The sequence below is a fragment of the Molossus molossus genome, unplaced genomic scaffold (genome assembly GCF_014108415.1).
Source record: "Molossus molossus isolate mMolMol1 unplaced genomic scaffold, mMolMol1.p scaffold_m16_p_10, whole genome shotgun sequence".
In the NCBI taxonomy this organism is placed as follows: Eukaryota; Metazoa; Chordata; class Mammalia; order Chiroptera; family Molossidae; genus Molossus; species Molossus molossus.
In genome coordinates, this window is record NW_023425345.1 from 69,060,436 (window position 1) to 69,086,325 (window position 25,890).

The 25,890-nt window shown below is 48.6% G+C and overlaps 1 protein-coding gene across 1 annotated transcript in view; it reads left to right on the forward strand.

Moving 5' to 3' along the window:
* PPM1H (protein phosphatase, Mg2+/Mn2+ dependent 1H) overlaps window positions 1–25,890 on the forward strand; it is a 252,941-nt gene that overhangs the window by 161,539 nt on the left and 65,512 nt on the right. The window contains exon 5 of the mRNA XM_036253170.1: window positions 14,305–14,389. Coding sequence (XP_036109063.1) covers window positions 14,305–14,389 — 85 coding nt within the window. The remainder of the gene's footprint in view (window positions 1–14,304; window positions 14,390–25,890) is intronic.

Genomic DNA, 25,890 nt, shown 5'->3' on the forward strand with positions numbered 1-25,890 from the left:
CTCTCACACTGATGTTTCTCTCTCTCCCTCTCCCTTCCTCTCTAAAATTAATAAAAACATATTTTTTTTAAAAAAGATTTGAATAGTGCCCAACAGCTGCCCTTTGGCCACAGGTCTGTCCCTGGGCCTTGCTTGTGAGGCTGCTTTCCCTGGTTGCCCACACTTTCCCCAACCTCCCTTTCCAGCTGGACCGGTCACAGCACTGAGCGCTCCTTGTGAGCTCTGGAAGGAGATGTCCTTCTGTGCGTCCTTGGAGACCCTCTCTGGTTTGGTCAGATCTCAACCTGGGTCCCGCTAGTTTGTGGTTAGAAGGCTTGGCTCTCTCTCCCTCTCCCCACTGCAGTTCCTGGAGGAGATTGTTCTGCAGGGTCTCAGCCTTCTGGGTGCCTTCTTCCTTTCTGTCAGTTAGTTCTCCAGGGTTCAACTGTCTTCCCTCCTCTTTTCCCCTCGACTACTATTTTTTTTATCCTCACCTGAGGACTTTTCTCCACCTTTTGTTCAGATAGAGTGGGAGGGAGATAGAGGACGAGAGAGAGAGAGAGAGAGAGACATCGACATGAAAGGGACACATCGAGTGACTGCCTCCTGCACGACCAACCAGGGCCGGGGACAAACCACAACCGAGGTACATGCCCTTAGCAGGAACAGAACCCGGGTCTCTCTGGACTGCGGGCGATGCTCTAACCGCTGAGCCAAACTGGCCGGGGCTCCCCTCAGCTACTTTTTCTTGCTATTTCTCCATAAAAACTCTTTACCTTCCCAACCACACTCCTGCCTGCAGCTTGGTGGTGTCTCTGTGCTCTGGCTGTAACCTCCTCTGTGTTCTGACAACCTTCTTCTTCAGGAATTTATTTTGGATATTTTTATGTACCTGTTTACTCCATGAAACATTTCTAAAAAAACAAAAACAAAAAAAAGACCAAGAAAACAAAACTTTTTACTGTTACATAAGCAGTATATGTTACTTGTGTCCAGTTTAAAAATGCAAATAAATAAGATTAAGAAAAGAAAGGCATATTTCTGCCACCCAGAGATGATCACACACGCCTCTACTTGACAGCTTTTCGAATATTAAATAGCCCCTGTGTAATCCTCCACAAACCTCGTCTTCGGAATGCACACCCCCAGTTTCCTTGACCCCTTCAGGGCTGGTGGGAGGCCCTCAGCACCCAGGGCTCTGGCCTGGCTCCGGGGAACTTCCCGATTCACAGGCGGCAGCACTCAGATGAAGTGGCCCGTGGGTGTGGCACAGATGACCGCCCCCGCGTGAGGATGGCATCCTTCCTCCCACCCTGCCCGACAGCTGTGCCACAGAGCCAAGGCGCAACGACTGAGGGACTGGGCATTTCAACCACTTCTCGTTTGCTTATTTTTACATACCCTAAACCCTTCATTGTCAAACAATCATGAAAGATTTTCCTAGTTTCTAAAATCCAAATGGATACTCCGCCTGAGGCATTTCTTTTACTTGGACCAAAAAAGGGAAGGGGGAGGAGGATTAGGGATGACCGGATTTGCTCTCTTAGGGGACCCTGAAGACCAGCCATGGCCGCCCCTTCCCTTCAGTAGCTCGAGCTGTTTCTTCGGTGACCTGCTCCAGCGTCTTACTCCAGGCTGATCTCCTTGGTTTCAGAGTCTGCTGTCTCCCTTGTTGAAAACTGGACCCAATTTGCCTCTCTCCAATCTCTGGGCACCCCTCTTCTTCATCGCCACTCCCCCCGATTCCCGACTGCACCGGGACAGCCTTGTTTTCAAGCAGTTCTAGGGCCCCGAGATGTGTGTGACCTCTGGAAGCCAGAGGACACGGTCCATTGACCATGGCAGAGTTCTCTCCCGGAACCTGTTCACCTCTGCACCTTCGTTTGTTTGGTTCCTTTTTTTAAAAAAAAACCTCATGGTTATTTTCCCCGTCTCAGTCTGAAATAGAATAGGAGTTCTTCGCTCTGTCATCTGTCAGTGTTACACCTCTGTCCTCAAGCAGCTAGTCAGTCTCTTCCTCAGTCACTTCCGCTTTGCAGATACAATGAGGAGGTGACTCCTGTTGTCTTCCCCGTGTTCCGAAAGTATAACTCTGTCCTCGGCTTTAGCCTTGTGAACGCTTTTGCTAGGTGGGTGGCACCATCTGGACTTGGCCTCCCGTCAGAAGAAATGCAGTCTTAAGTTAACCTCATCCTAATAGTCTGAGTGTGTCCAAAACGGGAAAGATGGAAAGCCCAAGATACATTGCTTCACCTGTACAGGTCAGAAAGGTTCCCGTGTGTGGAAGGAGATGCGTTGGGAAGCTACAGAGATCGCCTGCATTTTGCAGGGTGGGGTGAAACGCAACCTGATTCCCAGAAGGCGAAGGGGGAATAAGAAGCTACACGGCCGAGAGGTGGAAACTCTAATTCTTAAGTCCTTTCTGCCAACCCAAAAAGTTAAGCAGAGAGCTACATGGACAGAGGAGGAGGCAGAGGGACATACTTCATAAGGAACCAATTTGGACCTTAAGATCCCGGTGCAGTCCCTGTACAAGCCAGGCCGGGACACGTCGGAGTCGTCTTCTGCTGAAGCTGGAATCATTCCGTGCTCAGGACCAGCCCAGCCTAGTTGCCTGCTTCCCCCTCGTCCTGGTGATGAGGGAAAGTCATTCCAAAGAAGCAAGATACAAAAATGAAATGAGAACCAAAGCAGAAAAGGCTCCACGCTTCCCATCAGAACCAGCTGAGGTCAGAGGGGCAGGAGTCCGCCCGGGCCCTCTGACCCGCCAACTATTTAAGAGAAGAGCCGGAGTGGAGAGGGGAAAAGGGCGGAGCGTCCTTCCAGGCAGCCCCCACCGGTCTCAGTCCGCGTCACCCCTGCAGCTCTGTGATGAAGTGTGTCTCAGAAAAGAACATGGAATCAGAGAGGTGCATGCTATGGCCTTGTCCCAGCAGAGAGCAGCCCTGAGTGTACCTCACAGGCTCCTGGGATAAGGGGCGGGGCTCTCAGGGTGAGGCTCGCTGTGGCCGTAGGCGGTCACTCCATCTGAATCTGAGCCACATGAGGTAGAAAGGGAAGAGATGTTAAGAGATGTTCCTTCCGTGGTCAGATTTGGGAATGACTGCACAGATATCTAGTGTTGGGGACCAATAATACATATTAGTAGAATAAAGGTTCAGAAACGTCCTGTGACAGAAATGTGTTTTTCCAAACTCTTTTGAGCATGAATTTTTTGGGTGGTTTCCTGTGATCACTCAGAAGAGTGTTCCATGGAAAATATTATAGAGGCCAATTTAAGTCATTGATTTATTCTGTGACGAGGGTTCACCAGGTAAATGAGGGAACAGACCCATCTTTCCATGTTCTCACTTAATATTTATCTCCACCTTTTCTACATTCATTTCCTGGAACACTTGTTTTAGTTCCAAAAATTTAACTGTAATATAAACATAATTCTTCTCAAGTCTGGTTTTCTTTTCTTTTTAAAAAATGTAATTATTGCTTTGAGAGAGAGAACCATTGATGTGAGAGAGAAACAGCAATTAGTTGCCTCCTGTGCATACCTAGACTGGGCTTCGAACCCACAACCTAGGTATGTGCCCTGACTGGGAATCAAGCCCGCAACCTTTTTTTGGTGTACGGGATGATGCACTAACCAACGGAGCCACCTGGCCAGGGCAAGCTGTTGTCCCATTTTTGAAGTGGGGAGAATTGAGTCTTAGAGTGGCTGATTATGCTAGTTCATAGCTTGAGCTGGACTCCGAGCCCTGATCACTTTCCACTGTGTATCATCCGGCTCCCCAAACCCAGCTGATGATCATGTCCAGTGGATGAGAGAGGGGCTTCCCGAGCCTTTGTTATGTAAGGAGCTGACATGGGGCCACCATCAGCAGCTGGAGGCAGAGAGGGCGTACAGGGAAGGCCCCCAGCCTGTGGCCTCACCGTGGGCCACAAGGATGGCCACCTGCCCTGCCAGGGGCCATCATGGGCTTTGAGCAGGCACAGTGGTGAGCAGGATGCCCTGTTTGCTTACACAGTAGAGGTTGCAAGACCTTCTCAGTACATTTTACAGTCTAGAACGAATAGTCCATGGATTCGGCTTTGTTCTCCCACAGCAGATGTAATTCCTGATCTACAGCATCGTAAAGAAACAACGGCAAAGGCTGCCTGAAGACTCTTGGCAGGAAAATATAGACAAGGCTCCCTCATGGCCTTTTGAAGAATTCCAGGGGTGGAGACCCACAGGCTTCGGTCAGTGTATAAAGGGAAGATCAGGAAATTCTTTTGCCATTTCCAACTGTGGAATCTTACTGATTTGACTTAAATAGATTTTCCTCTTGTTTGTTTTATTCTGAGCGTGAAGAACTAGTCACCCACCATGCTTCGCGTGAAACCATTTCAGAAAGGATAATGTGATCCAATCATTCCCCATTCTTTCCTTCAGGCCAAAATACCCAAATTGCTTGAACCTCCTTCAGAGCATCTATTTTCCACCCCTTGAATTGTTTTCATTTCTCTTCTTGGGATTCGGTTCAGTGGCTGCATTGCTTTGCCTTTTTAAAGAGGTCAGAACTGGACACACCTCTAACACAGGTGTGACTGACGCATAGAGTTAGTCAGAAAGATTGCTTTCCCCGACTCTGCCAGGCTCACCTGCCCAGGTACAAGCTGAGCTATTGTAGTCAGCAATTATTTAGGAGAAAAGGGGGGAAGGGAGCGGAAAAATCCATCCTACTCCAAAAATGACTACACTAGAGAAAATAAATAAATAAATGCCTTTGGTGGCCTCACCCAGTTTGGCTACTTGCTGCGAGGAGAAAAGTATGCTCACTTTGAGTTTAAGAAGTGTTTGTGCATCCTCCTGGGGAGGGGGCTGTGGGTTACAGGCATTGACCCTGCACCCGAGAAGAACAGATACCCTCGGGAGCAAATGGGAAATGAACCATTAAGTGTTCAGTGTGTGAGCTGAAGTCAAAGCAGACAGGCAAAATTTTCCCACCAGAGTGCTTTTAAAACTGTGAAAAGTAAGAAGCCACTGTGGGATCTTCAGAAATAAATTCAGTTCAGAGTCTGTGGTCCTTGAAGAGAAAGTTTTCAAATCTATCAATTGGGAATGTAAAAGGATACCGCCACTTGGAACGCCCATTGGCAGTTCCTCGAAAGGGTAACTGAACACAGAGTTAGCGTGTCATCCAGAAATCCCGCTCCTAGGTATGCACACACATAGCCAAGAGAATCGAGAACATACATTCACACAAAGACCTGTACGTGAGTGTTTATAGCAGCATTGTTCACAATAGCCGAAGAGTGAAAACAACCCAAATGTCCATCAACTGATGAACGGAGAAACGAAATGCGGTATAGCCATCCAGAGGAACACTCACTCAGCCACAGGAAGGAATGACATACTGATGTGTGCTACCATAGGGAGGCACACGAAGGCATGGTAAGTGAAAGGAACCAGGCCCTCAAGGCCATATATGATCTCATTTATGTGTCCAGAACAGGCAAATCCATGGAGACAGAAAGCAGATTCGTGGTTGCCAGGGGCTCGAGGGGAGGGGCTATGGGGAGTGACTGCTAATAGGCTCTGGGCGGTTCTTTTTGAGATGATGAAAATGTTCTGGAATTAGATAGTAGTGATGGTTGAACAATTTTGTGAGTATACTGAAAGTCACTGAATTATACTTTAAAAGGATGAATTTTGTGGAATGTGGATTATATATATATATTTTTTAATTTTTAATTTTTTTTTTTGTTACAGATGTTTCTCCTTTTTTACCCCATTGGCACCCCCCTCCCCATCCCCTCCCCCCGCCTCATCCCCAGCCTTGTTGTCCATGTCCATTGGTTATGCTTACATACATATATGTTCTGTGGTTTATCTCTTCCCACCCCCCCCACCCCCTATCCCCTCTTCTGAGGGATGTCAGTCTGTGCCCTACTTCCATGTTTCTGGGTCTACCGTATTCCTCAGACTGTTATGTTCATTATATTCTGTATATAAGTGAGATCATATGGTATTTGTCCTTTTCTGCTTGGCTTATGTCACTTAGGATAATACTTTCCAGGTCCCTCCATGTTGTCTCAAAGGATAAGAGATCTTTCTTTCTTACAGCTGCATAGTACTCCATTGTGTATATGTACCACTGCTTTTTCATCCATTTGTCTACTGATGGACACTTGGGCTGTTTCCAGATCTTAGCTATTGTAAATAGTGCTGCTATGAACATGGGAGTACACATATTCTTCCTGATTGGTGTTTCAGGCTTCTTAGGGTATATTCCTAGAAGCGGGATCACTGGATCAAATGGAAGTTCAATTTTTAATTTTTTGAGGTAACAACATGGATTATATTTTTAAAAGATAATAACCCCAGTATTGATTTATAGATGGATCCCTTGTCCTTTTTTAAAAAAAAATAATTTGTACCTCAAAAAGTTTTCTTTAATGACTAGGAGGCTTTTCCCTGGTTGGGAAAATACTGTGCTGGTACATTGGCTTCCATGAATGTTGCTGGCCTAGCTAGCTGTTTGTAGAAAGTGGCCGAGTTATGACATTGAGGAGTTTTTCTGGGTGCTGGGTGTGTGGACTGGGCTGGTTGTGAAGAGAACACGGAGCATCTGACTCAGTTATGGCTCCCAAGTGGTCACTTGTTTTTGCTCTTCTTAAAGATCTGAGTATTGTTTTTCTGACCATTTTTTGTGTGAATATTCTTGCTGAGAAATTTAATGACGTATCTGAGGCCCTGTTAAATGAATCACCTTACTGGCAAACTTTTCGTTTAGTATTCCTTCTGAAAACGGACTGACTAGAAACACACCCAAACTAAATCCAGGCTCCTGGGATTATTTTTTCCCTTCAGCTATTTTTTGACACCTCTAATTAGCATCGCCAGCCTGGCTGTCCTCTGATGGTGGTAACCCTGGCTTATTCCATCAGCTGCCCTGCTTTCTTTTCCATTGACACATTTCCAATACCTTTGAAGGAGACAGACGCCTCTGCCGCATCCAAACAGAACTCACAAGGTCTGATGCTGCTGGACAGAAGGCGCTCCTCCCTAGACTTCAGAATTGACTTACTCTCCAGCAAAAAGGGTCTTCCAAATGGCTTCTCTTCTGTCACCTTGTACCAGATTTTCTCCTCCGTTCTGGGAATGCTCAGTGTAATGTTGTGTTTCGAATCGCTTTCAGCTGAGAAGTGTGTGCTGGAATCAGGGCGTCCCAAGAAGACTTCGCGGTGTTCAGGGGGCTTTCGTTTGCGGCTCTGCTCCCAGGGGCCGGGGACACAGCGGGGGTACACCGAGGGGCTTCCTCCTAATGGGCTCCTCGTCCTTTGTGATTTACGAGATGCACTAAGGCGACTTCTCTCATCCTGGCACTTCTGTTCTGGTTTATATTTATTAGCATCTAAATGGTGGTGATGGCCACCTCCTGAGAAGACGAGTGGGAACTGTTGTGTCGTCTGTATTTCTCCACGCGTGTGTGTCAGGCTTATTTTCAGAATCATTTAAATTTAGACCAGAAAGGTGCCTGGGAAATGATCTGATCCTTCCCTTCTTTTTATAGGCAAGGACAGTGAGTCCCAGAACGAAAGATGAGCGTAAGTGAGGCTGGAACCTCAGACTCCGATTCCCAGGCCAGTGCCCTGGACCGTCTGAGCAGCCGGGAGATGGACGGGGAGCCGCTGGCCCACAGTTCCTGTCATTCAGTGCTGTTGCTCTCACATCATAACCTCCTGGGTACACCTCCAGAACCCCCAGCACCCAGCAGGCATAGATGCTGCAGAACCTTCCTCTTTCATTTTTCTCCTGACCAGTTACCATTTTAACTAACTTGAAAAAAAAAAATGTAGGTCTTTTGACTCCAAATTGTGACGTTGGAGGATATAGTAGCAGAATTTTCTAGGAACTGTTCTCTGAACTCGAAATACCCGTAAATTGTCCCTGGTCGGGTAGGTCTGTTAGCTACAGCGTCCATCTGATACGGCAAGGTTGTGGATTCAGTCCCTGGTGAGGGCATGTATAAGAATCAACCAATGAGCCCAGCCAGTGTGGCTCCGTGGTTGAGCGTCGACCCATGCACCAGGAGGTCACTGGTTTGATTCCCAGTCAGGACACATGCCCAGGTTGTGGGCCCGATCTCCAGTGAGGGGCATGCAGGAGGCGGCCAATCAATGTTCTCTCTCATCAATGTTTCTATGTCTCTCTCCCTATCCCTTCCTCTCTCTCTAAACTCAAGAAAAAAAAAAAAAAGAATCAACCAATGAATGCATAAATAAGTGGAACAACAAATCGATATTTCTCTCTCTCTCCCTTCCTCTCTCTAAAAATCAATCAAAAAATTTGTAAATTTTTATAAGTTAGGAATAAATTACCTTTATCCTCTCCTGTGGCTAATATTGGTGGGGGGGAGGGGGGGATACAGAGAGATCATTTAAAAAAATGTATGTCTTTGTGTTACCTCCTCTTCTCCCATCTGTGCAATTGACTCGTTATTCAATGTGTTATAAATAATGCCCCATCTATTATATGGGACGAGATATTAAATAAAGCATGTACATTCCAGTTACCATTTTTGTGAATGTTACCATCTCTGAATGAAAGGCAAGCTTTAACTTTGGGGAGTATACTTAGGAAGCACCCCCTCTGCATGGTAAGGAATACCAGGTGGCAGGTGGTTGACAGTTGATTACATTAGCCCAATCCCTAGTAACTTTTTTACTTAATCTCTGGCCAAACTGTGAGTGGGTAACAGAATGTCATTCGATTTCTGACCGGAGTCATATCCGCAGGTCCAGACTCGAGGCCCCCAAGGAAGGGTCAGGCATGTGCCAAACTCCCCTTGACTCTCATTGCTGCCACAGCTGGCTTCTTTTTAAAATTGTCCTTAGGAAAAACATTTCATATAAGAACCAAGTGGAAGATACGAAGTGCACAGGGATCCTGTTGTGCAGAATGCAGTGTTACGGGCGCTTCCCTGCGTTATTGGTGGTTTGGTGCAAGCCTAGTCGGCTGTCCCATGCCCTCCGCTCCCTCCCCTCCCCCCCATACTGCCCTGCTCTGGGTCGGAGACCAGCCCTATGACAGATCGACCCCACGTCTGAAGATGAAAGAGAGAAAGATCAAAAGGGAGCCGGGAATCGCAGAGGAAGAGGCATCATGATTTAGGGACTTAGAGTTTGGCTGCCAAATATGCTGTCTTCTTTAATCCACGGATGTCTCGTAAAGGAAGAACTTGGTAGTTCAAACAGAAGTGAAGAATGTTCTCTGCACAGATGGATTTGGATATAACGATCTACTGAAGAAAGTGATTAGCGAGGGTTACTCCAGCGGCGAAGATTGGAGTTGAATGCTGAGACCTCCTTGTGCGTGAATTTGAAATTTAAGAACAGTAGACATTGAGGTGGTCACCCCTGTTGCCCACTCCCCTCTCTGCCCCCCAAGGTCAGGGGCTCTGCCTCAGTCCCCCTTATCTTTCCAGTGGTGACTCAGCCAGAACAACATTCTTTTAGGTGTATTGTCTTTTTGTAAAACCAGTGAAAAGGCATGATGGGTTTTTGAGGGCTGATTATATATACAGTTAGACAATTACAGATAATAATGTTGCTACTAAGAAAATTTTTGTTTGGGGCCTTCGCTCTCGAAAATCCTGTTCATCCACCCAGGGCGAGCTCGCTCCTCGTTCATGTAGTCACTTAGCCTTCGCCAGGCGGTGTCTGTGCGTCCGCCACGCGCCAGGCAGAGTGCTGAGGTTCCGAGGCAAGGACGTGGGTTCTGCCCGGGCGGACAAGGTTGGGGCGGTTAGAGGCCGCGGCAGCGCCGATGTGTGAGGGCGGTGAGGGCGGAATGCGGCTGGGCGCATGACGTCATGGGGTGGGTCACAGGGAAGGGGCATCGAAGAGAGACCAGGAAGGCAAAGGAAGGCATTCTCCTGGGCTGATTCTCGGGGAGGAATAGGCTGGCCCGGAGAAGGGGAAGGCAGACGTGTAAGGAGTAACAGGAATGAGGCTGAAGCCAGAAATTTAGGCAAAAACCATGGTGAAGGACATTGGAAATTCCGGGTAGCCATTAGGGGCTTCAGGTAAGGGATATGATATGATGAGAGATGCTCAAAGTCACCTTGGTGACCGTGGAGCACATGGCCAGGCGGGCCTGGGAGCAGGGAGAGCACCTGAGTCATGTAGACATGTTCGAAAGGGGACCCAAATCCAGGCAGAAACCGTGTGAATCAAAGAAAGGGACTGATTCACATGCTGTCGAGAAGGGACATCTGCAGCACTTGGTGCCTCTTTGGACTTGGAGGGTGAGAGACATAAGTCTGAAAGGGCTTTCCGGTCTGGGATGGGCAACCAGGTGGGAAGTAAAGTAGTGTTTCCTGAAATGGGAGATGTTGGAAGGACAGACTGGGGTGTGTGCTGGGGGCAGGATCTTTCATTAAGCTTGAAACATGCTAAGTCTGAGGTGCCGGTGAATGTCCAGGAGATGTCTGTTGGCAGGTGGCTGTCCCGGGCTAGAGCACGGCAGAGGTGTGGGGGCTGGAGAGGACATTTGGAATCATCAGCGTATGTCGTTGCTGAAGTGGCTTTTTATTTAGTAAATATCAGGGGCACACCATCGGAGCCAGCCTCGTGTGCGTGACCTGTGTGGCCACCCAGGCTCCCTCTCAGGAGGGCCCCACAATTGGTTTAATGCTTTGCTGCCAGTATCTTAACATCCTCACTAACGAGAGGTCCTGTGTTCACTTTGCCCTGGACCCTGGAAATGAGTGGCCAGTCCTGTGTGTAGCACTGGCGCTGCAGCGTGGAGCAAGACAGACGCGGTTCTTGCCTTTGGAGGTAACCGGCTAGTGTGGAGGGCAGACGAGTCGTCAAGAACAAAAGTCATGGTTCTGTATTAGAAGTACCAGGGTAAGGGAGTATGTAGGAGAGACCTCTAAACCTCGTTTTGGGGGTCCAGGAGTTGGGATTGCCCAGGGAGGGAGGTAGAGAGACCAAATGGTGGCCCATAGAGAAGTCTGAGAAGGGGGTACCGGGGGGAGGAGGGAAACCAGGAGAACAAGTATCCCAGTTGCCAGGATTGAGAGACTGTCAAGGAGGTTGGGTTGTGTTCATGCCCAGTGGGTATAGCAACCAAGAGGCCATTTGGTGACTCGTGAGAGCAGCTGGGTAAAGAGAGGGGCAGTAATGAAGGAGGGATCCATGGGGCATGAGGAAGTAGAGACCCTGATCATTATTTGTAAACCTTGGCTTCGTAGGAAAGAAAAGAGAACAGACTCTGAAGGTGGTTTTGGATTAGGAGAGTATCATTTGCTTAGTTCTGGTTTGGTTGTTTGGTTTTAAACACAAAGTGCTTTGAGCATGCTGTTGAACTGTGGGAGAGAGAGGTTGGGAATGCAGAGAGGGAGGGAGGAGCCTGAGGAGGGGCTGAGGGACTCACTCTGGTGCGGAAGACCAGAGGCAAAGACAGGGAGGGAGCAGGTACATTCCCGGGTGGAGGCCCCTCTTGCTCTGTGGCGTCGGCCTCACTTCACTTGTGTGAATGGACATCTGCTGCCTCTTAGTTCTCTCTTTTTGCCTCAAGTTCAAGGAAGAGTTTCTCCTAAGTTGTCTCCTCTGTGCCTTCACTCAGTAAATGTTTACTGGGCTCATGCTGTGTGACAGGCACTATGCCAAGCGTTTGGAATGAAAGAGTGAACAAAATAGACGAGGCCCTGCCCTCCTGACACCAAGGTCCCGGAGAAGCTTGGTGGCGTCCCCGCGCAGGCCCCACTGACGACGGCCTTCCTCCCCCCGGGTTTCTGACACTCCAGTCTGACTCCCTATCTTCCGTCTTTTCCTCTCGCCCTTCCTTCCCGGACATCCACCTTTCCTAGTTTGAGCCTGGAAGCTGGAATTCGGGGCCATGTAGAGAGGGAAGAAAAAGAGTTAAGACTGGTTTTAGAAAATGTTTCAGCCTCAGCCAGTGTGGCTCAGCAGTTAGAGCGTCGGCCCAGGGGCCAGAGGGTCTTGGGTTTGATTCCCAGTCAAGGGTGCACACCTGGATTGCAGGTTCTGACCCCGGTGGGAGGCAACCAGTCAATGTGCCTCTCTCACATCAATGTTTCTCTCTCTCCCTCCCCTCCTCCCTTCCTCTTTATCTAAAAATCAGTGGAAAAATACCCTCGGGTGAGGATTAGCCAAAAGAAAAAAGAAAAGAAAAGAAACAGAAGGTTGACTGTGGCATTTATCACATAATGACTTTTGCTCTAGTTCCCAGGTTCTCAGAGCCTTCTGGCTACTTTAAGATTGGGCCCTAACCTATACCTTCCTTTCAAGGTTCTCCATCCTCTGTCAGACCCCCTTCTTGCCGTTATTCTCAACTGGTGATCAGGACAAAGACCGTTTGAACGAGCTCGTGCTGATGTGGGAATGGTGGATGCCACCTCTGGGGGGCGGGTGGTTGCATTTTACAAGTGGCTCTGGGTTTATAAGAAAGACTCTTTATCGTCCTGTTTTCTGCAGCATGATGAAAGAGGTGACACAGGTGTCAAAGCAGGAGCACCCTCTTCTCCGGGGCAGCTCCCTCCAACGTTTCCATTTCCTCACAGCTCCCACCGCTTTCCTTCTAGACCGAAAATTTTCCAGAGCCCCCAAGCTTTTTGTTGTCATCTCCTCCCTTGCCGCCCGACTGGTTTCTATGACAGCGGCAACTGGGCACAGGTGGTAAGGGGCTGGGGGCGGGGCTGCGACAGCTGTGGCCATTTGTAGGGACCATTTCTAAGTCAGGGCTGCCCCTGCAGGGGAGGGACCCGTGCCAGGGCTTCTTGGCACAAAGGACTCGGCCTCCCCCGGAGTCAGCGAGGCATCGCCCAGAGCTGAGCTCATCACAGGCACGTCCGTGTTTGTGGGTCTTCACAGGGACGGGTGCCAGGTCTCAGGTCTCTGGCTGCCTGGTAACAGGGAGCTTGGGTTTGAACAGGACGCAGTTCCCCAAGCCACTTGCATTTGCCGTAGGAATGGCAGCCTTCCACCATAACCGATCTATAGCTGCGTCTGTGACGAGAGGCCCCTCATTCTCAGCCTTGGAAAGGTTGTTTCTCAGTCATTGATCTGCAGCCTCTCCTCGAGACGTCCACTTTGGGGAACTCTGTTCTCTAAAAAGTCCTGGGGTCAGCAGTAGCTCTTGGGCACATTTTGGGGAGTGTGTGAATTTCCCGAGCTCTAAGATGCCATGAGAGTGGGTTTTCCCAGACCCAGGATGGTGCCCTAGAAACTCAGGAGCCCTGCAGGCGTCCTTAGAGTCTGATGAGCCGGGGAGTCGCCGGGGGTCCTACTACAGCACATTCTGATGCACAAGTCCGGGGGCGCCGCAGAGTCCATTTCTCACAAGCTCCACGGTGGGGCTCGTGCACCAGCCTGTGGATGCCGAGTGCGAGGCCCTAGAGCTGTGCTGTCTCCTGCATTAGGCACCGGCCACTGTGACTGCCTGACCTTAAAGCTAGATTGATTAAAATTAGATAAAATTAAAAATTCCGTTTCTCGGCGGTGCTGACCGCAACTCAGGTGCTCAGTGCCCACCCGTGGCTGCCCTGGGAGTGCGCAGGCGTAAACACTGCTGTCGCCACAGGAAGCTCTGGGGGACGCCCGCCTAGAGTGGGCCTCCGTTCCGTCGTCCATCCAGTCATCCCTGTGCTCCCTGAGCACCTACTGTGTGCCAGTCAGTAGGCCTGGAGCTGGGCGTTGATGCCTGGTCCAGCTGGCAGAAGAAGTAATACATAAACTAACTCGAATGTGACATCCTTTGTTCTGTTTTAATCCTCAACTCAGGACATGCGTAAGGAGGGAGGGGAAGAGAGAGACATTGGTCGGTTGCCTTCCATACCTGTCTGGGGATCCAATCCCCAACCCAGGTGTGTGCCCTGACAGGGAATCAAACCAACAACTTTTTGACAGTCTTTGTTTTTGTTTTGTTTTGTTGTTTTGTTTTATTGTTAATCCTCATCCAAGGATATTTTTTTCATTGATTTTTAGAGAGAACGGAAGGGAGGAAGGGAAGGAGAGAGAGAGAGAGAGAGAAACATCGGTGCAAGAGAGACACATCCATCGGTTGCATCCTGCATGACCAGCACCAGGGCTGGGACTGAACCACGGAGCCACTCTGGCTGGGTAAAGTGACATTCTTAAAGTGCACACACCTGTGAGGAGGTGAGACCGAGTTGGTAGCAGTGAACTTTGCCATGCAGGTTGGAGGAGAAAGTATCCCCTGGGCATTTCATGTGTGTTCTCAAAACCAAGCTGTGGGATTAACACAGAACCGGGGTACCTATGAGAGTGGCTGCTGACAATGCATTTTAACTGTTTCAGGGCCATAATCATCAGAAATGGAGAAATCATCCCCATGTCTTCGGAATTCACCCCCGAGTCCGAGCGCCAGCGACTGCAGTACCTGGTAAGAGTTGGGTAGGTTTGGCAGAGCGCCCCGGCGCCAGGGGTGGCGTCGGGCCATTTTGGAGGAACATGTTGCTCCTGACATATGGTGTGAACTCCCCCTCACACACCTTCTGATCACATATCCTGGCTCTGTGTGTGACGACACACTCCACCCCCACGAATTTATTATTGTGGCTGATTTTCTCCGTCTGTGACCAATAGAAGCCATGGCATGCTCTGTTTCTTTTTTTTCCTTTTTTAGATTATATAATTTTTTAAAAATATGTTTTTATTGATTTTTTAGAGAGAGAGAGAGCATTGATGTGAGAGAAAGACAACCCCCACTGGGGATCAAGCCTGCAACATGGGCGTGTGCCCTGACCAGGAGTCGAACCAGGACCTCTCAGTCCATGGGATGATGCTCAGTCCACTGAGCCACACCGGCCAGGCTTTTTTTTTTCTTTTTATGATATTTTTCAGAGGACTACATCTTTATAAAGCATGCTAAGACTGAAATAAGTGACATATCTCAGTCACTGGAAACCAATATTTTGATTTGAAAAAGTACTGGAATGACTTTGATTGAAATGCTGAGAAGCCCCCATGGCACTGCCTAACAGTAAGGCCGTTCGTGTTTACAGTGTTCAGTGTTGGGACAGTCTCCGGCATTCGTGACTTGGCAGCTCAGTATTTCACCAAGGACACGTTTTCCCCTCTCCCTACTCCAGCCTGGACATTGGCTTTTTATCAAGATGCTGGCTTTTTGGATACAGTCTTTCAAGATATTCCATAAAATGTAGCAATGATCCAGAGGAAGCTAATGTGTTGTCTTTCACTGTGATCCTCAGATAGTGCAAACAGAGGGGCTCAGTCTGAATCACGTTGTGAGATGGAGGGAGCCCCGAGATCCCGCTGACACCCCGTATACTTCATGCCCAGACGTAAAGTCTCTAGGGCCCTTTGGGAGAGATGCAGGCATCAGAAAATGTTTCTACCTTGAAAATTAATTCTCCATGTAGATCACTTTCTTTGTGGTGAAATTATGAGAGGGCTGTTGGCGGTGGGGGTGGGGAGTGTTTGATTTTTCAGATCTTGAAAATTTTTGTTTCATTTGAAGATTTGAGTGTTCTGGAAAACAGAACAGACTTACTTCCCTGTCCTCAAATTACAGTGGAGGGTCAGGGTTAGCATCTCAGCTCAGTGACTTGGCTCGTCCTCCGAGATTACTGCTGGTGGAGCATCCCTGGGGACCAACTGCGAAGAGTTTTGTAGATGAAGCATTTTCTTGGCAGCTGGCTTTCTTTTTGGACAACACATCTCAAGCGGTGACCCTCTGCCCTTAGGAAAGAATTCATTCTTGCTCCACAGAAAGGACTTTGTCCTTGACTCTGCATCTCAGCATGTGTGAACCACCAGGCTTGACTACTGCGGTCGATCTAGGCAGCAGCTATGCACTTTCCTTCCGTTTTCTCGTCTGTCCTTCTGTGTGTTTCACTCAGGAAGTCAGCTGTGTTGCTCGGGGTAGTTACCTGGTACATGAAACAGCAGGCATCCAGAACCAGTGTGGAAACGTGTCTTCACTCCTTTACCAACTATTGTTTTCTAACCTTCCTGTTGCCGTTTTCAAGCAGGTACAGTGGAAGCTGCCCCTAGGAGGCCAGGCTGGAGAGCGCTTCCTTTTCTTGGGCGATCTGGCCGGCGGGGGGCGCTAGCTGGGTGGCTTTGTGCGAGTCTCTGAACATTTCCAGACCTCAGTTCGTCACTTGGAATATGGAGAACTAGCTCAGAGGGTCACCAAGGGCCTTCGAGCTGCCAGGGTGTCTTCCAAGTAGAGTTCGTAGCAACTGGCCTCCGTGCCCCCTGTCTGGCTTCCTCCAGCCCATCTTCTACAGAACCACACGAGTGATCTGATCGCGGCCCTTCTCCCGCCTGATAACCTTTGGCTTCCCACGGGGCACAGAATGTGGGCCACACTGGGCAGATCCAGAATCGTGGTCCCCACCCACCTCTCCAGCATCATCTTGCTGCCGCCCCCGCCAGCGCCACCCTGCCCAGGCAGCAGTCCCAGGCAACTGTCTTCCGTGTACAGGACACGCTGTCATCTCTCCTACCTCCATGCCTGTGGAAATAGGCCCTGCCTGGGTGACCCTTCTGTTCTCTGCCAGGATAACGCCTCCTCATTCTTTGAGACCACAAAGCAAATGTTACCTCCCCCAGGAAGTACGCCCTAACCCTCCCAGGGCTCAGTCCCCACGCTCACACCGTGTGAGCATATCGTATTGTATGGCTTGCTCCGATCTCTGTCTCCCCTTACAGACTGCGTCCTGGCGGGGAGCCCCCCACTTAGTTACCTCCGATCTCTGTCTCCCCTTATAGACTGCGTCCTGGCGGGGAGCCCCTCACTTGGTCACTTCCGATCTCTGTCTCCCCTTACAGACTGCGTCCTGGCGGGGAGCCCCTCACTTAGTCACCTCACATTGTCAGTACGCAGTACAGAGGAGGTACTGAAGCGGGATCTGTTGACCGACTGAAAGAGCGGACCAGTATTCTGACGTCTGGATATTACCACACAGTCCCCGCCCCCACCCTCCCCGAAACTTCTCACAGCAGACACCCCTCTTCATCACCTCCTTGCCCCTTGGCTCTCCTGCTAGAGGCAGTGGGTAATCACAGGTTAACTTCTAAAATTCTGAAATAATTTCCCATTTTCATGTTGTAAGAATGGTACAAAAAGCTCAAACATTTCAGTTTCAGAACATTTTGAGGAGGGACGGGAATGCTGGCGTGTTTCAGATGCCCGAATATCAGTTGTCTGTTTTGGGGTGGCTTCAGCTCTTGGCTTTGTCTCGTAACTGTGTCTGATTTCAGCAAGGCCCAGCTTTGTCATCCGCTGTGGGTATAGAAAACCTCTGAAGGCAGGTACAAGGATTAAATGAAATACTATTTGCAGAATTCTTTCGTGGCACCCAGTACTCATTTGGTTATTGTTTGATTTTTATTGTTTGATGAATCAAAGTCTTGCCACTCCAAATCCTGCTGGCCTTCAAACCATAGTGATAGTTATTTTCCTTCTTTTTACTTAGTAATCGCTCCTTCTTTTTACTTAGTAATCGCTCCTAATGTTCCTAAGGTTCATGTGTACCTTAGTGTCATTCCTGAACAGTCAGTGTGGGTATTACTGGTCCACAGATCTGAGCCTAATGTCTGAATTTCTTCTTCCTAAACCACATAGGTGTCTCTGTAACCAAAACTTTCCTCCCCAGACAACAGGAATGTAAATGAACAGAACATAAAATATTCTAATTGTCCAACTTCTTATCCTGCTAGGGGTCAGAGCGGATGCTTTGAGATGAACCAGTCCAGTGTTAACATTCTCATGACTGGTGGTGCGAATCTTTGCGAAGTATTTAGTATTTGAACTAGGGGATTTATAGCATAAAATAACCTTGTAAAAATTTTTTTTTTTTTAACCACATTCTTATTGATTTTTTAGAGAGAGAGGAAGGGAGAGAGCGATAGAACACTGATGTGAAAGAGAAACATCGACAGGCTGCCTCCTGCATGCCCCCCACTGGGGATCGAGCCCGCAGCCTGGGCATGTGTCCTGACTGGGAATTGAACCAGGACCTCTCAGTCCATGGGATGATGCTCAATCCACTAAGCAACAACGTCTGGGCTAAAATCTTATTGAGAATTAGATACTTTTAGGGTAAAACCTTGAAAATAATACCAATTAGAGGAAAACAGAAGAGTAGCTCGGACCTCTCTCAGCCCGGCCCCGGCATGGGCTGTGTGCCCTCAAGTCCCCCACACGCTACCTCTGAGTGGAAGTATGGAAACACTTCCCTTGAGACATTCACTGTATGTTCTGAAATTGAAATGAGAAGTATTCCCACGGTAATATAAAATACGGTATATATCTTATAATTTTGCGTGCATCTAATTTTACCAATTCTTTTTTTTTTTTTTGGAAACAGTTGTTTTGAGCTAATTGTGAAAGAGTTCAGTGTAATGATAGTTGCATCAAGTTGATTTAGACAAGCTAGTCCATAGCCGAGGGGTTAACAATGTATTCTTTATTCTTAGGTCAAGTTAAATTTCACTTTTATGACGTGTGAAGAAACATTTATGATAGAATTATTAAAACTTCTAGGTCCTTAGAGACAGATTGGAGCAGCTGTCTGCATCCCAAGGGCTGTCTGACGTGTAGAAATGGTTAATGATTTTCTTGGAGATGGGAAGGATGGGTGCCCTTCGTACGCGGACCATTTTGCTCTGTGGAGGAGGAATGTTCCTGGTATGCACAGGCTGGGCTGGGGATTAGAGGACTGGAAGCAGATTACAGGATGATGCATGGGGCAGGCATGGTCATTCTGTTTGGACTTGCTCCCTGACCTTGGAGGGCCCTTCCTGCCGCTCAGGGTGATGTGAACTTGGTTCCCTAGATTCCTGGGTGACGTGACTCATCAAGCAGGCTTGTGGGTTTGACGTGTTCACAAGAATGTGGCAGGTGTGTGATGAAGGGGTCAGGGGCCGTGACTTCTGCCCCAGCAGCGAAGGAGAGCTGATGATCCTCTGGTGGTGAAGCCTTGCTCTTCTGTCACTGGGCTTTTTCTTTTTTTAATGTTTCCAGGGTGATTGAAATACAACATTTCAGGGATCCACCAAGCTAGACAGGATGTTTCGGTGGAGTCGGGGCCCAGGGAGGAGGGAAAGAGGTCTGTGAGCAGGTCTCAGCAGAGCTCACTGCTCTGAGGCTGTGGCCTGCAGGGACTCACCCCACCTTGGCTTTAGGTGACAGCCAGAAACAGATCTGAGGCCCGTCGGTGTGAGAGTGATGGCTTCCCTTCCATTCTGCTAGTCACAGTTTAAACTCTGATTTGATTACATTAAGATGTGCTGGTATCATCAAACCTTCAAATGATGTACTTCTGTCCTTATAGATAATCCAAGTCGGCAGCTGTTTTTCATCAAGGGCAGTATACAGAAGAGATAAAAGTGGGTTTCAGATACATTTAAGACACACAAGTGCAACAGTATCTGAGATGATCTCTTGCAGTGTCCTTGGAGCTGCACCAGCCCCCGACCCGGGTCTGGTTCTGCTTTGTCCCCGTGCCCGGCTGGGAGAGGTGTCGGTGTACTCCTCAAGCCTGAACCTGCTGTTGAGACAGGAGGCTGCTGTTGGGAGGGTGACGATTGCTAGTGCGTGCGAGAGATGGGCCGCCACTTCGACGTGCCCCTAAGCCGAGAGCGGGCTGTGAAGCCGGGGAGTCGGCTTTAGTCCCCGGGAAGCAGCTTCCCCACGGCTCTGCTTGGGGACTGTGTGGTGGACAAAGGCACCCTAATCCCACACGACCCCTTTCACAGACCTGCATTTGAGTGTCAAACCTCTAATGGAAAAATGGCAGGCTAACGTGGTTGACATTTTTCATGTTTGCTGCGGATTCCACTGATCACACAGGTGTCAGAGAAGCGGCACGTGTTGAGAGCCCACGCTGTCACTGCCTGGGGGCCCGGAGCCCTGCCGTCTCAGGGGAGCCGCGGGGACATCCGCCCTTACCCTGAACCTCACCGGCCCAGAGCCCTGCTTCTGGAAAGGAATATAGACGGATGTTTTGTTCACTGCAGGTTGGGTGGAGTCAGAGACTTGATTTTGGGGCTTTAGAAACCCACCTGACAGATTTCAGAGGTACATTCCGTACAGCTGAACGAAATAATCATGGGAACGTTGCCTTGGATTTTCTTCTTTAAAAAAACATGCGTCTTTCTGCGCAGTTGTCGTGCAGTGTTCAGATGCTCTCAAGCCCCCGTCCCCCGCCCAACACTCTGAATGAAAAGTTGGACACTTAAAGCCGGAGCCATTGGTCCATAGGGTCCCTTGCGAGCCGACCTTGGGGTAAAGAAGCGAGAGCGTATCGGGCACCCTTTCAACTCGGTCGAGTTAGCCGCGCTTCAAGAGAGGTGCAGCGGGCTCACTGAGGACCCACTGAACTGTCTGTAAAGTGTTTGCTGAGCCTCAGGAACTACAGGACGCTCACAGGATTGGGATGAGGATTAATGAGTTAATCATTGTAATGTGCTCACAACAGTGCCTAGATCAGAGACAAAATAAAATCTCTTAGTTTTCAAATCTGACGATCTTGGAAGAGCTTTTTAGTGGCCATCCTGCCGTGGGGAGCACCTCTGTGGCCTTTATAAAACCTCCGAGTTCCGTTCGCATCTGCTGGGGGATGGGAGATCAGCAGGCATGCCCGTTTTTTGCTGACATGAGTCATTCTCTCTTCAAATGAATGCCTTCCCTCAGATGTGGACCTAGGAAGAAAGAGCATTAGGCACATGAATATGGAAACCTTATATGTTTTATGTAAATGAATCGTTTTTACCCCTTATTCTATACATTAAGCTGTTGTAGGGTTGACAGATCTAGGCAATTTTGTTTAATATATCCATTTGCATACCAGTTTCCATGGGGCTTCTTTATCATAAGATATAAATTTTACAGTTTTAGAGTTATTTTAGGGGCACGCTCCTTCTCTGTGGTTGAACAGTCCCATGTAAAATTTAAACGTGAACCTTTCTTGACATCTCACATAAACCAGACAGAATTTCATCAATATTCAGTTCTGTAATAGCTTATATACACAAGCTTGGTTCTTCTTATTTTGAGATTTTTTTAAAGGACAAATTAAGACTGAGAAAATTCTTTATGAAGGACTTCAACCCATGCATATTTAGATCTCAGCTATTTCACATTTTTTTCCTTCCTTTTTTTTTAACCCAAACCAAAATATTCTGTTTCTGCCTGTAAATCAGGCCTTGGCTCTGGAGGAACGTCTTACGTGACTGTTCATGTGACCGTTCGTGGTTACCAGTGGTTTGGCTGACGTTATCAATTTCATTGCATTTGTGATCTTAGACTTTCTATCATGATAAATCATCTTGACGTGGAAGCCTCAAGTCCTCCTCTCATCTGATCTGATGAAGTTTTTTTCCCCTTAAGGGCAAGAAAGAGGATACATTACTCACTGATTTTAAAGATTTGTGTTAAGCACTGCAAACCCTCATTTTGGTGACTTCTTTTCAACTATTGAGAGGTCTGAACATTTAAGAAATGGATGCAGATAAAAGTTTTCTATTTAGAGGACTTTAGAAAATAATCCCCGTGACGGAATCTGCTCTCTCGTTTAACACGGTATTTTTACTTTCCGTATTCTGCTGATGGGAGTGGAAATAGGCACAGCTGCTTTGGGAAAGGGTCCGGCTGACTCTCCTGACGCTGAGCATCCCACCGCCAGGTGGGGCCGGCAGCCGGCGAGGGTGCGCAGCAGCAGTGTCTGTCGTGGCCCCACTGGAAACTGCCCGCGGACAGGGGGACAGGTGTGTGCGTGGGACACTCACAGATGGACTGGTTTGCAGCACCAGGAATGGACAAGCTGCGCCACACACAGTGACAGGGATGAATCTCACAGCCTCACATCCAGCAATGGGGCTGCCCACAGAATTTGGCCAAACACTGAGCCGCACAAAACCAACCTGGAAGTTAGGATAGTGCTTCCTTTGGGGGGGGGGGGGCGCAGGGGAGGCCAGTGATTGGACAGGAGACTGACCCAGGGTGCTGGCAATGCTGTTTCTTGATCTGGAGGCTAATTACATGGGTGTGTTCAATTTACGAAAATTCATCAACCTGTGCACATGATACAAGCACTTGACTGTATATCTATAATTTTTTTTTCATGGAAAAGTTTGTATAAAAACTAATTTCACTTTATTTAATGGTGTATCATCCTTTGCAGAAAGGGCCCTCCTTGGAGCCCCAGGTGAACTGGCAGGACCGGTTCCTCAGGAGGCCACCCTGCCACCTCTCTGTCCTGCAGTCCCCTCCTGTGAGCACTCGGAACCCCACACGTCGGCCACGGCCTGCCTCTGCCTCCTGCCCTCACCCCAGAGCCCTTGCCTGGTCAGCTCCTAAGATCCTTTCCCATTCTCTCCCCATTCCTCATCCCTTACCCCTGGGAATATCTCCAGTGCTATTCCTAAGCCCACACACAACATGAGGAACTGTAGGTTCAGAACTACTGACTTAGAGCCTCCACTGCATGAGGTGCGGTGCCAGGCCCTGGAGCGTAGCTGAGGTCTCACCAACATGTGTACTGTGGCTGGTATTTCTTGCATGACCTTGCAGATGTTTCTGACATACATATATCCGAACAGCATCGTCAGAGAGGAGATCAACTCTATCCAGCATATCAGATAAATAAGGAATGTTTAGGAGAGTGTCCAGAGTTTTGACTTGCCCCCTTCTTGGATTTCCATCCTGTTAAAGTCCACATTTTCTTTTTTTCTTTTCTTTTTTTTTTTAATCCTCACCCGAGGACATTTTTCCATTTTTTGCACAGATAGAGTGGGAGGGAGAGAGAGGAAGAGAGAGAGAGAGGGAAACATCGACGTGAAAGGGACACATCGAGTGGCTGCCACCCACACGACCAACCAGGGCCGGGGACAAACTGCAACCGAGGTACATGCCCCTAGCGGGAACCGAACCCGGGTCTCTCTGGACCGCAGTCGGATGCTCTAACCGCTGAACCAAACCGGCCAGGGCAAGTCCACATTTTCAATAGGCCAGCATCGCTGTGAAATGTGCCCTGGGAAGGGGCTGCAGTCACGCATATACATCCGTGAGCTGCCCAGGTATGAGCAGCGGAGTAACACGTGCCCAAGTTGTCCATGCATCTTACACGTTTGGAGTCAGGACATCACCAGGTTTCATGGCAGAAGAGAACCTAACAGACTCCTGCTTCCACATATTACAGTCTTTAAACTTGGCATGTGTGGCTTACATTGAGTTAGAAGTAAAATCACTTTCGACACGCAATATTCCAAAATGCGGCCTTGAGCAAAGCTGGCCAAGGGGTGACCGGCACTAATGAATGAACACTAACCAGCAGGTCACTCGATGCCGAGACGACCTTGCTGAGTTCCCAAGTGGCTGGGCCACTCCGCTTCCGAGAACACGTGCCTCTTGGCGGGCCTGTTGGGAGCAGCGGGTGTCCGCGTCCCCTGCATGGAGCCAGGCCCTGCCCAGGTGGCCCCTCCCAGAGACTGCGGTGTTCCTTCAGATGGTTGGGATTACAAGGGGCAGTGAGACTCCTCTCAACAATTTTCTAAAACCTAGTTTAGAAACCCAGTTCTCAAAAAAAAATAACTTCTTTTTTTAACAAAAGTAATTCATGTTCAATGGTAGAATAGTCATGAATACGAGTAAGGTACAAAGAAAGCTGTCATAACATGTTATAATATTTTGATGAGTTTGAGTGCATGTACATATAGCAACATCAGTCATATGTTAAAGCCCGAACCCCCAGGTGCTGAATTTGGAGATAGGACCTTTACAGCCGTCATGGGGTGAGGTGAGGTCATGAGGGTGGGGCCCTGATCGATAGGATCAGCCTCCCGGTGGGAGACACCAGAGCGGAGGCTGCAGTGAGAGGGTGCTGTGGGCAGGCCCTGAGGGAGCCCTCACCGGGGGCCATCTGCGGGCTCCTAGACCTTGGGCTTCCCAGCCGGCAGGACTGTGAGAAATGAGGTTTTGTTGTTTAAACCCTGACTAAGACCACGTATGTAAACTTTCTTCAGTACTGCACAGAAAGATGCACTAATGAGCAGAACTGCGCTTCCTCTGCAAACTGACGTCTGTGCCCCATGATGTCCTAGCTTCTCACTTTCCAGTGATCAGCCTATTTCTCTACTTATACTTAGCTCTTGAGTTGTTTCTTTTCTTTAACACCAGTAACTCCACCAGGTCTGACAAGTGCAGCGGCTGTGAGTATGGAGAGTGCTGGAGGCCTGCCCTTGGGATGTGGATGGTGACATTAAACAACAGTAAAACTACGTCAGCGGTCCAGGGAACACACAGATCCCATGGCGGGCCACGACTGCCGGCAAACACGCCACGCAACATGGGAAATGCGCCGTGGCAGTTAGCGAGGCAGGAGGAGAAATCACCAGAACGGTAGAGAAATCTAAGGGGGTGACATTGTTGTGACGCGACTGAGTCAAAGAAAGACCACTAGAGAATTAAAGTCCAAAGAAGAGCCGTTGATGAACCGGCCGGCATCTGATTCCGAACACCCCTGTGACAGAGTCTTCGGAATCAGCCCCGATATGCTTTAGTACATGCTTTTATGCCTTACAGAAAACAGCATCTTCTTGATATAATGCCCAGGGCCACAGCAATGCTGTATAGAATTAGTTTGCCTTGCGGATAAGAGGAACGCCCAGGAACACCCAGGTATTTCAGGTATTTCAAGGTACATTGGGTCACACTTAGCCCCAAGCTGCACAAACACTATGTAAGCCTGATTCCTTGAGATTGTGGAGAAGGTCGAGTCTCTGACTCAAGACCTCCAGGCTCTGTGGACTCTGTCAGACACATAGCCGGCTCCCAACAATTTCTTGGTTCAGGGAGTATTCCAATTTACCGAGGATATTTTAACTAAACAGGTTTAGCTAGAGGGCACACAGTGACTTTCCCAATCATCAATTATGGAGCAGCACAAGAATTTACCAATCATCAATTATGGGGTTATAAACATGCCAGCCCAACATCAGTACCAAGGGGGGCTGGATATTTCAGCATTTCCTCAGAGCGAAGGTGCCTTTTTTTCACTTTCTGACATATCTGAAGCCGGGACGTTTTACATTTGATTGTTGCTGTCAGCCAGATGGCAGGCATGCTGTGGATGTCATCTCCCGGGCGTGTACAAACATCAAAAGAGCAGCACCACACTTGCAGGGATGGGAGTCCAGCGGCTTAGAAGAAAGCCCTGCAGACAAAAGCAAAGTGCTCTTTGAACCTTTTTGGATCCAACCCGTTGTGTGCAGGCAGGGGCTGGGGAGGTGCGACCCGACTCGTTCGGCCACATTCCGAAGCGGGAGTCAGAAGTAAGCGGGCTCTAGATGATTGCAAAGCTGACTTAAGAACTTCGCACCCCGGCTTTGAGGCTTGTTGTTCTTTTGTGGATTAGTAAGAAATGCTGCCTCAGGGGACACGGCCGCTGTGTGGAAGAGCTGGAGCACGAATGACTCAGGGTCACCACTGATGAGAGCTGTTGGATTCTCAACGTGAACAAGGTTTGGAAAACCTTAGCCAATATACTTCACTTGTAGGTGCCTTAGCACATATACATGATAGGGGTAGATAGCAAAGGTTTGTCTAGGTCTAAAGGAGCTTTTTTGAAAAGAATAAAATAAAAATTGTAAGTAGCGAGAAAGCATTGTGCATTGTTTAATAGGCAGCTTTTTCCCTCCAGAGGTAATAAAATCATGGTCAGCTGATAAAGGGCGTCCAACCTTGATGAAACCCAATGGCCTTTTGTTATCATAGGAGAAGCAGGCAGTTTGTTGACACCCTGAGAGGCTCTGCCTGGGAAGGGGCTACAGATGTCAGTCTTTTATTTTTTTATTTTTTTCTCTTTATTGTTTTTAGAGAGAGAGGAAGGGAAAGAGAGACAGAAACATAAA